Source organism: Phaethon aethereus (genome assembly GCF_964289735.1).
Source record: "Phaethon aethereus genome assembly, chromosome: 1".
In the NCBI taxonomy this organism is placed as follows: domain Eukaryota; kingdom Metazoa; phylum Chordata; class Aves; order Phaethontiformes; family Phaethontidae; genus Phaethon; species Phaethon aethereus.
This window is the reverse complement of record NC_138575.1, coordinates 76603416-76616588: the sequence shown is the minus strand read 5'-3', so window position 1 is coordinate 76616588 and position 13173 is coordinate 76603416. Positions and strand designations below refer to the sequence as shown.

Genomic DNA, 13173 nt, shown 5'->3' with positions numbered 1-13173 from the left:
TGATATAAAACTTATGCCAATTTGATGCAGAATTTGACTTACTTGGAAGCTGTTCTGCTTAGTGACTGCAGATATGAAATGTATTAATTCTTCTCCAGTCAGATGTATTACTTCATGGCAAAACCCACTACCCTCTTCAGCAAGAAAACTAGGGACAAGCAAGTCTGGTTACTTATGTGCCAGTGCCAATTCAGAGGCTCTGCTAGTGGAGACAAGCCCCCTTGGGGCATGTTTGTCAGTCAAGTGTGGCTGTAAAGCTAAGAACATGTTGAGACTCTCTTTATTGCCTGTATGACTACACGCAAGCAGATATTCAGGCACAGGCTTAGTCTGAGCCCTGCCACACTTCAGGCAACTCTAGCGCGACATCTTCGCAAGAATCCAAGTTGTCCTTGCTGCAGTGTGGATGGGTTGGACAAAGGCCTTATACTCTTTGCCTAGGAGGCAACAGCCTTTGCGTCGTACAATGTCAAGAGCGTGCTAGCTAATTCTAACTAACAAGGCAAGGGCAGACATGTTGTAGTTTATGTCGTGTGAAGGAAGTGGATTTAAAACCCTGGGAGAATCTTACTGAGATGACAAATAGTCTGAAAAAGAATCATTCCTCCATCAAGTTCATGAGATAGCCTTGAAAATGCTGAGATCTTCTTCAAAAAAATTAAGTTTAATTTCTTTCTGTTCACCTTCTGGCTTTTGTTCTTTTAGAGGACATATTTTCAAGTTTTTCTCTGCATGGGAAAGAATTTTTTATTTTTCATGAAATGAAACCCAAGATTCTTACATAATCACATGCCTTTAGGACTGCAATTTAAATAAAAATGGAGACTTCTGTAGAGGTTGGCAACATCAGTTTTCCATCTTTCTGGTATTTGGTATTAATGGTAATATAGCAATAACAGCTAAGCTGTCCAGAGAAATGAGAATTCTCTCTCATGAAAATAGGGAAGTCCCACCAGTTGTTTCTCTTTTACATTGGAATGACACTTGAAGCCCTTGGAGCTTTCAAATGGAAAGCGAGATATGTTCTGAAATACCCCAGCGAGTGGGATGCTTGCTTCGAAATGCTTGGGTTCGTGCTCTTGCTCTGTGACCAGTAGAGCTCGTCTCATAGACGTGCGTCTGCATTAACATTGTAGTTCACATCATGACGGCACTTCTGAATCAAATCTCCTCATTACTCCCTATTTGAGACACTCCAGTTCAGTTTGCAGAGCAATCTCAGAGCATGTAAACTTAGGTGGTGCTGGATGGAAGTATATACACACACCTCTGGGATGTATCTACTGTGCTCCAACCTTTCATGGGTGCCCAGCCCAGAAAACCAGACTACAGCTAGTCTGAAGTAAGACGTATGAAAGTGTATATAGGGTAGGTGTTAGGTCCTCATCACCAAGGTCCTCATCACCTCATCCAATCCGATTCTACTACACTATATTAATTTAGATATAGTATAGCGTTGCCAGGTGTAGCAATTCCAGTTCATCTAAATAGTTAAATATTTCCTGGACTGGGTAATGAAGAAGGCACAAGAGTAACCTGAACATGAATGTTAAAGGTGACTTCTCTAACAGTTTGGCTTAATCCTCCTGGGTATTGGTTTAAACCAAAAATCCAGATCAGATAAATCAGATTAGACAAATACTTCCAATGAAAATTTAATCAAAACTGATGTCTCTGTGGAAATTTTATTTTGCGCTGTCAGCACTTTCTTGTGAAAAATGTTTTGTGAAAGAACTCCTAACAATGTTCAGTAACACCTCCGTGTAAATCCAAGCCTACAGGTTAGATTTAGACTGGTAGAAATCCATTTGGGTCCTTCACCTCTTTATAGTCTTGTTGGAAATAGCATGAGTCAGCAACAGCTATTTTAAGCCTTCATCCTGGCCTTGAGGAGCTGAGCAGAAAAGCTTCAACTCCCTATGCAGGAATTTCTTTTATGTTACAGTGATGCAGTATTTTGAATTATCCCTCAAAAGTACAAGAATCTTATCATATTTGGAGTTGTTTAAGGGCCAGCTCTGTTGGTCTTGTATGCAACATGCACATAACCTAGAGCACACACTCATTCTTTGCTCCGTGGTTTTCATCTAGTGTTTCTTCTGCCGGGTGACTGCCTAACTGATGCACTGCAAAGGCATCTTCTTTCTCATCTTTTGAAGGAATTAATTTTGAAATACTGCCCATGAAGTAAATCTGCTCTAGAGGGGGAGGTGGAAGTGGACCTACCCCAGCAAAATTTGAAGTCTGAGTAGCAGAGAGGTAGGAGATGCATACTTGAATCCTTTCAGCTGAAGGAAGGAGTGGAGCCTGCAGCCTGTGTTTTTCTCTGCTCTGCCAAGTCTGTTGGATAAGAGGGTACCAGCTCCTTCTCTGTCGTCTGGGCTTTCAAGGCGGCACAACCGTCTGTGCATTTCATGCCAACCCGTAACTCCTAAATGTGCGATAGGGCTCCTTGTGCATGTTCACTGCCTGGCTCCCAAGTCCTGATCACAGTTGCTTAGGCAACGGAATTTTAGGAGGCAGCAACGGAGAAGGATTTTCCGTGGTGCAGTAGTGGGCATAGGCACCTAGGTTCTGCCTAAGTGCATCTTTTTTTGCCTTGCCTTAAGTGACTTTAAAAGTCTGAAAGGGTTTTGGCTCCAGAGAACATAAATATTACTGGAAGTCACGAGGACTTCTGTTCCCAAGTGTTAAAGCTACGTTGGACTGCGGTTCATTGCTCATTTATGGACTGCTTCTTGAGAGTCCAGCCAAATTGTCTTGTGAAACGCTGCTTTTATTTCTGGTAAAACTTGGCCTTACGAGTTGATTAATATTCTTTATACATATTTTCCTCACATCTAAACCCATTAATTTTTTTTGAATGGGAAGACCTTTCTGTGATTTAAAGACTTTATCGAAACAAGGCTTCTTCATCTCTTGAAGTCTAGGAGGTTGTAGTGTATCGTGCAACAAAACACAGTGATCTGTGTTACAGCTCCCATTAAAGCCAAAATCGGTGTGTTTTATGCTGCAAAGTAGTCTATTATTTCTAGTCACAGAAACGTACAGCATCCAGAAGAATGCTATAAACGTTGGGGAAATGTCAAGAACAGCTGGGAACCTGGCATTTGTTAGCACTTTTGGATTAAAGACTGTCTTTGGATAGGTACCTTAAGTCCATTTGCATTTTCATGAGAGTGCGCTAATCCTAACGAGTTCCAAACTGGCTTTTATTGTTGAGATTTTTTTTGAGGATTGAGACTGGTATGCATTTACTTTTCCTGTGAAAAAGTTGGACAGTTCTACCACAGACTTTTAGGTGCAGTTTGGCATACCTTCTTTGACTTCTGTTTATCTATGTTTATGAATTCCAGACAAATCTGCAATTCAAAGTTTCCTTTCTTGCTTCCAACTCTGGTGATTTTTTTTTTTTTCTGACAAGCACTGTAAATTAATTTTTTTTTTATTTTACCTTCCAGCAACTGAGTTCGTTTAATTAAAATTTTACAATGTGGGACACAGGTGATGCAGTTTAAAGGAGTAAAATAGGCTTGGGGAATTTATTGGTTTTTTAATGGCTTGGTTAGGAATTAACCTGGCAATAAACAATCTGAAAAACATTAAAAAAAAAAAAAATCATCAGCTTTAAAATGGCAGTATCTCTGCTTATATAAAGCCAGCAGTCAGACTACTTGGTAGGCTGGGGGGAGAAGGGGAGACACGGATGCCGGCACGTTATTATTATTCTGCTGCTGCACGCAGGTCTGAATCAGCTCTGAGAGTGCATACATTGTTTCTTACAGAATGTCTCTGGCTCCTAACAACAGAATTGCAACGTGATGTCTCCGCTAAAAATGCGATGACTCACAAATGAGTCAACAGTGAAGGTGTTGCAGGAGGCTCACTGCTGTGCTGTCTGCCAGGGCTTCGTAACACGCGGGAGCAAGGCTGGCCATTAATTCACTCGACTTTCTTTTCATATAGAATTTTTTTAATCATCTAACCTATGGAGTTCTGCTCACATTGCCGCTCTCTGAAAATGCTGGTTTTGTAAGAGCCTCCTAAACTGGGTTAACGTATTGAGATACCACATTGTACTGGGTTTAACAGGCATTTTCAGAACTCTGGCTGCTATTAAATTTAATTTCTGCTGAAATCTGTAGTGCAGCTTAATGTATTCATTCAGGAGCAGGGCATTATCCTTGTCTGTCTCTATGCCACAAGAAGTGTCTTTACCAATTAGAATTGTAGATTGGGTTTCTAAAAAAAAAAAGGTATTTCAGGTCTGTCATGTTTTTGTATAGCTTTTTGCAGTTGAAAGGAAGGCCCCTCCATAAGCAAAACTCCATGTAAATCTCCTGATTTTTAGGAATGATACCCAGTTGAGGTGAACAATGGGGTTTTGGGATAGGTCACAATTGCTAGCAAGTTATATGAAGAACTGTGAAGAACGGTTATCTGCTGGGCTACATGTCTCAACAATGACAAGCCTAATTGCACCTGATTATTTTGTGTCTGATTACAGTATGGGATTTGTCTCCAGTTACATTAAATTTGCCCTTCAAATTGCAAACACCATATTATGTCTGTTGGGTGGCTGTTCTATTTTTTGTTTTAAGCTTCTTTTTAAATCGGTACGGTAGACTGCAAACCAGTGGCGCTAGCCCAGGAGTTACCGACTTTGCTGGGAGCCTGGATCAGTATTTCCACTCCTCACCAAACTGGCTTGTTTGTTTTCACTAGCTAAGGACTCCTTTTTTCAACTCTCAGCCTTTGCTTTTCTAGATGAGTCCCTCCTGGAAGAGTGCCGGGGCTGCTGGCTGTATGGCAGGGGTATTTGCAGTTCCCCCTCCCGGCAAAGTCCCGTTGTGTGTGCGAGTAGCGTGCTTTGCTTCGCTGTTGTGGAATGAGGCGGGCGGTCGGCGGGCTGACAGCCCTCGAGTCGGGCGGACGCTTCGGTTCTGCCCTTTGCTACCGCCTGGCATTTGGGCTGGGTCATTCTTTTGGAAGGTGCAGGTCCAACTCCTGCCAGGCAGAAGAGGAGCCGAGGGTGCGTCTCCTTCGTCCTTGTGAGCGATTTAACCAGTGCACGACAGAGTGAGGTGATTCTACCTTCTTCCCCTTGGATATATATCTGATTTGACTTCTGAGAGCCTGTCACTAGTTTGCCAGTAATTCGGGACAATCAAAACTATTTTTTGTTCTCAGTGAATTTACTATTTGCTAATATTGTTTTACCCACAGTTCTGGCACTTCTCTATACTCGTAGCGTGAAATTCACCTGATTTTTTAATTTTTTTTTTTTGAAAGAAGTCTTGGGAGTGCTTTCCTTGGCTGTCTCTGACCACATCACCAAGATCTCTGAAACTGTTCATTGGCTTCCTCTTCATACTGCTTTAAGTTGAATTTTCGTCTCTCTACATTTGAGACCTTTTACAGTTCTCTTCCTCCCTTCTCTTCACTGAATCTGGTTTTGCTGGCTGCATCTGCTTGTATGCCAGTTTCTTACCTGAGCAAATGTCATCTTGTTTTCATCTGCTTAGGAATGCAATGCTTCTCCTGAGCTGATCATATTGTCTAATTAATTTGAAATAGTCTAGTATTTTCACTTCTTTCCACATCCTCATATAGACTCATCTGCTGATTCAATAATGGCTAGGTTAAGTGCAGATTCTGATGACTGCTTACTAAATTTAATTAATCATAAGAAACCATCTGTGTGCAAGTGTGTGTGTATGTTTTCTGTCTCATACACATGCACTCAGACATAAATTCAGACATAAATCCATGCATGTTCATGTGTGATGACTATTGCTGTGTCTCTCATGCACTCCTTCCTTATATGTAAGTCGTTTTCAGAGCTGTCAAGTTCAGGGTCACTTGTTACATGTTTTTTTTTCATTGACTAGTGCTTAACACCCATAATCCAGGTTGGGTTGTGAGGTGTGTCTGAGATCCTAAAATAACTTTATAAGGAGAGTTCTGAGGTTTGTGCTGGAGTCCAGTCTGAAACTACTGTACAGCTGTTGTGTAGGTCTGATTTTGCTCAGCTAAGCTTTGCATTGCAGTTAGCAGTGTTATAGACACTGTCTTGCTCTCCATTGAAGTGGACTTTCTTTTTAGAAAACCAGACCTTGCTCGTATACAAAGTCTGATTTGACAGGTGCCAAGCCTGGTTCGTGAGATTTGGGCCCGATGAGCCAACTCTGTTGCTCAGTAGCATCTATACAATTGTTGGCGAGACTAGCGAGTGAGTGGAGTCAGCCCCGAACTGCACCATGAACTTCTCCGCAGAGCTAGTGGTTAGCGTGAACTACTTAAGCACAGGAGACCTGCCTTTGACTTTGCCTCCTGTCATAGAAACCTGCACATGTGCATATATACTCATGCTTAATGACCTATTGGAGATGATCAGAGATTGTGTCATGAGTGAGTAAAAAAAAAACCCTTCATAACACAGAGTAAAATATGGTTTCATATTTTGGTCTGTATTTTTCCCAGAGACCCAGGGGAAAAAAATGCATAAAATTGTCCTGCCTTTTTGCATACCAGCCTTTTCAGTTTGGAATTTAGAGTGGGCAGTTTCTGGGAAACCCTAACTAGATTTGAATGTAAGTTATGGGAAATACCAAAAGGTCTGTATGCTGTTCTAAACTGTCCCGTGCCATTCACACCTTTACAGACCTCTTGGATTTTAAACTGGTTTTCCATTTTTGTTTGGAAATTTAGGAAGTAGATTTTCATTTGATATTAGACTCTGACTCACACCTATTATGCTCTGAAGAGGATTCTCTTATAGTTTGCCTGCCTTTCCAGTTTGGGTCTCATCCGGCGTTTGTAAAACAAAATGTGTATGGAAATCACAAAAATTTTGTCTATTTCCTCAATCCTTGCATACAGGTTAATTTTTTATGTGCAATTTTGTTTAATATTTTTGGGCGTGGGTATGGAAGGATGTGAGGACTGACAGATAAGAGTTTACTCTTCTGCAAGACACAGGAGATGGTTCCCCCTGGTCTCAGCAAGCCTTCCTCTCAAAAACTAGGGACAATACTCTAATCACTAGGTGAGCCTAAGAAAAATTTCCGAGAGGATTTCTTCCTGTTTTTTTTCCTGCTGTCTCCATCCTTCATAGAAGTAATGGGATGGAAAGCTGGCCTTTTTTAGGCTTGATAATGAAAAAATGGATGTTTTGGAAGGATTCAAAAAGTGCCTTGAAATGAGATTGTAACTAGCTATTTAGTAGTTGTAACTAGCTATTTACATAGTTTCACTCATCCTTGATTTTGTTGCTTAATCAATTGGCAATATGAATAATCAAAGCTTTGCCCTTGATTATCCCTTTCAGTTTGGCTTTAATCAAGGTATTAATGCCAACCGAGTACAGTCTAGCCTCTTTGCATTGCTTTGTACATCTCCTCCCGAAGGGTGCACTATAAATCATTATAATAGTATTTCAGGTTTCCAGCATTTGATTTTTCTTTTTTGGCTTTCTTCATTCCTCTTTTCCTTTTCCTCCTGACGTATTTTCTGTACGTGAAGAGCCCTGGGCTGCCAGTCTTTTAATTGGTTATTAGTCTTTTGTAATATGTGTAACTCAACACCCCAGAGGAGCAGCTTTTACTTACGCCAGTAATTCTGTTGGCTGCTGCGTGGTTACGGGCACAGACTCTGAATTACTCCTTCAAGCAAAGATACGTGCTCAGAGAAGGTAGGATTTGGCATCTGTGAAGACAAAGATGTGTAGGTAACTAAAGGTGAAGACGGCTGCTTCGTGGTGCCGAGTCACAAAATTCCTATGGACCTTCGGCAGATGGCGGGAGCAGGATCGCCACCTTAGGTTTGCACGCCTCCTTTGAGGCACCAACAGAAAGTAAATCTGTCACTTGGAAAGCCAGGCTCCTCGAAGCAGGACAGCTTCTCCGGTTTGTGGGCATGCTCAGACCTGTGCTGGATCCAGCCTCCAGTGCGTTATCAGCCTGTGCTGAGATTTCTGCTACAAGCTAGCTGGTGCTTTGTGTGTGTCCCCCACCTTCCAATGGCACGTTGGTCTTAGTGGAGCAGATCTTCTGGCTCTTGCTGTTTGGACAGTGTGCTGCTGTGATTCTGACCGTATGTATGACAGGAAAAAATGAGCAAACTTAAATAAAGCAACAGTGGAATTTGACAAATTGCTTGCTTTTAAAGTCCCTTCCCCCCTTTAAAACATCTGATTTTCATTAGTTCTCTTCTTTTAACTTTGGCCCTTTCCAAACCAGCACTGTGTAGTTACATCTGTTGGGAGTGAAGGTTCTGCAACTACCGCAAATTTTTTGAAGTTGTAGATGTCAAGTAATAATGTGTACAGTACTGCAGTCTCTCTAGCTTGTGACCTGCTGTTGTTATAATGACTCTCTGCAACCCCATGTGCCTGGGGCATAGTGCATCCTTTGTGTTACACACTCCACACCCAGTCATGGTACATTCTTACTAGAACGTTTTTAAAAAAAAAAAAAAGAAAAAGAAAAAAAAAAGTACAATTCAGATGTATTACTTGTCCGCAAGGTAATTGGAGAATTTATAATGGGCCCTGATGCAAGCAAATAACCCTTGTGCCTAATCAGCAGAGAGACGGCGACCTTCCTGCTTCAAAGAAGAAACGCCAAGCAGGGGAGAAGATTATGTATACTTTGGTCTCTGTGCCACATGGAAATGACATTGCATCTCTCTTTGAACTGGATGCCACCACTCTTCAGAGAGCTGATTGCCTGGTTCCAAGGTAAAAAAAAAAAAAAAAGGCAAAAAAAAAAAGGGGGCAAAAAATAGTGCTGCATTGACAGGGTTTCTTCCTAGCATTATGCTGGGGAGTAAAGCAGAAAAAATCAAACGCCAGCAAGTATTATCCTTCAGTTAGAATTTGAGGAGTGTTCATGGATAAACAAGGGATGTATAAAACATGATACTGCTGCTGTGGCTGGGTAAAATAATTATAAGGATAAAACAAATGACACTTAAAGAGAGTCTGTGAAGAGAAGAATAATGGGCTAAACATTGCACAGATATATTTGGCGACAGGATTGAGCCCTGTGCACTGTTTGAAAAAGCTGTGCTGCTAATAGATCTGACTGAATTGTTCCCAACAAAATAATGTGAATGGTGAACTGGGCTTCTGTTTCCCTGACAGATCATGATGCCACTGAACACATTTGTTATTCAAATGAATTCAGCAAGTGGCTTCTGGGTTTTAATTGTGAATATTTGAAATTTCAACTGTGTTGCTTAGCTGAGATTGGCTAGATAAGTCACACGGTGTTGCCTGTGACTGAATGGGCATGCAGACACTTGGGGCTAGTTGTTATGAGGGTGCATTTTAAAGCTAGGTACCTGCAAATACTGATGTATGCAGCTTTGAAGTGTATTTGCTATGCTAAGTTTTGCCAGATAATTTGCTTACTTGAATACTCAAAGCCCATCAGCAGGAAGGGGAGAGTGTGAATGAAGACCACAGTGAATATATTTAGAATAGAATAGAATAGAATTTAGTAGAATACAGAGTAAAAATTGTAATTGATTTCTCAGCTCTGCTTTTTGATAATACCACAGATTATCATATGGAAAGAATTTAGAAGAATCCTATGTCTGCTCTTTGTTCACTTGATTCTCAGCTAAGAACTGGTACTGTAAATGCTTGCTCCCTAGAACAAGGGTTTGCAGATCATAAAGGTGAAGCTGTGAAGCCATAGTCAGTTTTACTTTCTGGCTTTTGTGCTGTGACAGATTAAAAGGGTTTGTTACTTTACAGAAAAAAATAAGAGTTGTTTTTTTTCATGAAATGTATTTCTATTCAGATAGGATTTTATAACACCGTCCTTTTAAATTTTTTTCGTTAAGGAATACTTTACTCCTAGGCTCATATAAATACTTAAAAACAGCATTCTGCATAATGCCAAGATGCTTTTTGTTCTTGTTGCAGCTCTGTTCTGGGTGAGAAAGGAGGAGACAAGAGAAAAGGTTACTGTGGTATCTTTTAGGTCTCCCTCACCCTTTTATTATGAGTGAGTGGCTGGTGTAACTTATGCCCTCAAGTCTCATGTCATGGTCATGTGTTGCATTGCATCCCTCCTTGCCCTCAGGACTGATCCATCTAACCTGTTGTTTGCCTTGTTCTCCTTTAGGAACTCATATGTCCGACTGAGGCATTTATGCACTAACACTTGGGTCACTAGTACCAGCATTCCAATAGACACCGATGAAGAGAGGCCTGTGATGTTAAAGGTAAACACATACATCTTGGGGTTGAAATCCCAAACCCATTCCTGAAGCTCTCTACAGGTGATCTCACTTCTAACCTAGAAAATATGCATAATAATTAGGATAAAGGTAAGAGGATTGCTTACCCATATTAAACCAAAAACTATTGCAGATTGGGACGTGCCAAACAAAAGAGGACAAGGAAGCTTTTGCCATTGTATCGGTTCCTCTGTCTGAGGTCAGAGACTTGGACTTTGCCAACGACGCAAACAAGGTTCTAGCATCAACTGTTAAAAAGCTGGAGAATGGAACGATAACCCAGAATGAAAGGAGGTTAGTGAGTTTTATTTTTTTCCCTCCTAAATTGGTGTTCCGTCACTCATGACATCATGCCATCACAGTAATGGGTAAGTTAGTAACGTCCCTGTGGACACAGTTGCAACTCTGAAAGGACACTTCAGTGCCGAGAGTGCGTAGCCTGGGATTAGATTCCACATCTGTCAGACCATCCTTGCTGCACCTCGGGCTGGTCTGTGTATCTCCTCTGTGAGAGGGGATAAACAGCACTTCCCCAGCTCACTGGCCACAGAAATCAATGGGTAGCTCTCTGGGCAAATGCAAAGTGTTTGTCTTAATGTCCTTTGATAAACCACTTCTGAACTGTGATATGGGGGCCCATTGCATTTGGTTCTCACATACACGAAAGCCATCTATACGGTGGGTGATTTACGTGGAGGTCGCTGCACCTCACAGTCAAGCTGCGAGAGCAGTAGAAGGAGGTCTCAGAGTGTCACAGAAGCTGCCTCAATAGTCCCTTTCTTTCTTATTTCTACTTTTCCATGTTCTCTTTTCCTGTTTTACATAATTTTGGTGTTTACCCTTTATCTTCATCCGAGTTTGAGCTGTAGTGCTATTAGCATGTCTGTTCTTCACAGCCGCCCCTGAATTAAGGGATTTTGTTGTACATTTTAGCCAAATATATCCCCACTGCCAGTGATGTAGTTCGCTATTTCTTTTCCGCTCTCTGTGGTTAAACTGAATATTAGACAGCATCTCTGGCAGTGTTAATTTGTAACTTCTATTCCACCATGAATCATACACAGGTTTTTACCAAAAATGTTAATTTTTGGCGATAAAACTAAATTTTTGCTGTCAGTTGTCAGTAGCAATTAGACCAGATGGTTTAATATCAGGTGGAGGATTTATCGTAACAGGCAGATCTGTAATGGCCTCGGTGTTGGTACTCAGCCTTGAGAAGCTGATGGGCCATTTCATGATTGAGTTGAACCAGAGAAGGATATGACATAATCAAGGTGTGACATCCTTGTATTAACCTTGCACTGCTGTGTCACTGCAACGCATTATTGTCAAGTCTTGATGTTGACAAATTGGTACAACAGACATGTAAAACGTTTCGGAGTGGTTTCAGAATAGTGCCATTATTTGTTTGTTCCTGTGAATTCCTTTGGAAAAAAACCCTCTTTTGCCTGTCTTATCACCTTCCTACTTAGGGATCCCAACAGTTTATTCCTGGTTGCTCCATCCTACATCTACTTTTTCTGTTGCGGGAGACCTTGCTGTTCTTCACCAGTGGGCTGAGACTTCTGAAGCTAAAGCTCACTCAGAGGGTTTAGCTGAACCGCCCAGCTGGCTTGTGGGTAATGGAAGCTTTGTGTCTGGCTCCCAGAGATGACTTCGGAAGTCTACTGGGCATCCTCCTGCCACTTTCATAGCATGCCTGCAGGTTTAGGAATTATAGATTATATGTTGTCCAAATTCAGATGATGCTTCCACAGGGTAACAGACATGATGGGTTTTGTTTGTAAAAGATTGCAAGTTCTTTTAAGGGAGATTCATTGAAATCTGTGGGCATTCGTACTTCTCTCTGCACATGTCTGGTGAGGTATGTTAGTGACAAGGAGGCAATGACCACTTTCTTTTTGCATTTTCTGAAGGTAGGAGAAAAGGAATCACTACTGCCTCTGTCGTTTTTAGCACTTGCTTCTGCCAGATATTCTTTAGCAGAGTGAAAAAAATATAGTAAGTTTTCAATAGTTTCTTGCATCGGTGGGGAAGTAGTCTAATGGCAGAATGTTTTTATTCCTCTAGTGAGTCCATCATCTTGTTTCACAGACCCATGTTCTTCATAAAGTATAAAAAAAACTTTCTTAGGCTATGTAAGAGTGTCTTTCTACTGTTCCTGGGCCTTGAGGCCAGCTGGTATATAGATTTTGGATTTCTGAACACTCTGCATCAATCCAGCAGCCTGTATTTTCCTCCCTTTTTCCCTCTGATTGTTGTTTAATGACTTGGTAAACATCCCCATAATGGATTTAAGCCTCTGCTGAACCAAGGTCTGGAATCCTTAAGTACGTGTCAAACTTAACTTAGCAGTGATTGAAGTTCCATTGCGCTAGATAAAGCTTGTTCTAAAAGGTGATTTTATTTCTTAATGAATCCTAGCAAGTGTGGAATGACTGTATATAATAATGATTTGTTTATTCATTCTAGGTTTGTAACCAAGTTACTAGAAGATCTCATTTTCTTTGTTGCTGATGTGCCTAATAACGGGCAGGAAGTTTTGGATGTGGTCATTACCAAGCCAAACCGGGAACGACAAAAATTAATGAGGGAACAAAATATATTGGCTCAGGTATGTCCTACTATATTAATAACTTGCTTGTATTTACAAACAGATTGTAGGAGAGAGTGATTTGAGAAAACGTTACTTTTAGGTAACTTGGCTTATGCCATCTTGGGTTTGTGTCTGGTTGGGTTGGATAGACATGACACTATTTAGCCAAGGTTCACCTCTTCGTCTGTGAATCGGATAGAAGCACGAGGGGCCATGTCCGATTGCTGGTTTCATATGATTCCAACGACTCTTAAGACTACATTTGATAGCAGATTATTGATGAAATTTGAAACAAGCTTGCGACATGTCCCAATCCTGCAAGCGTT

General features: G+C 41.1%; 1 protein-coding gene across 4 annotated transcripts in view; it reads left to right on the top strand.

The window, feature by feature from the left end:
• The window catches only part of ITPR2 (inositol 1,4,5-trisphosphate receptor type 2), a 272920-nt gene that overhangs the window by 75497 nt on the left and 184250 nt on the right, over positions 1-13173 (top strand). For 3 of the 4 annotated variants that reach the window (XM_082011566.1, XM_082011565.1, XM_082011564.1), the window contains 4 exons: positions 8586-8740; positions 10137-10236; positions 10385-10545; positions 12724-12865. In XM_082011566.1, coding sequence (XP_081867692.1) covers positions 8586-8740; positions 10137-10236; positions 10385-10545; positions 12724-12865 — 558 coding nt within the window. The remainder of the gene's footprint in view (positions 1-8585; positions 8741-10136; positions 10237-10384; positions 10546-12723; positions 12866-13173) is intronic. The other variant, XM_082011567.1, reaches the window with a different exon arrangement.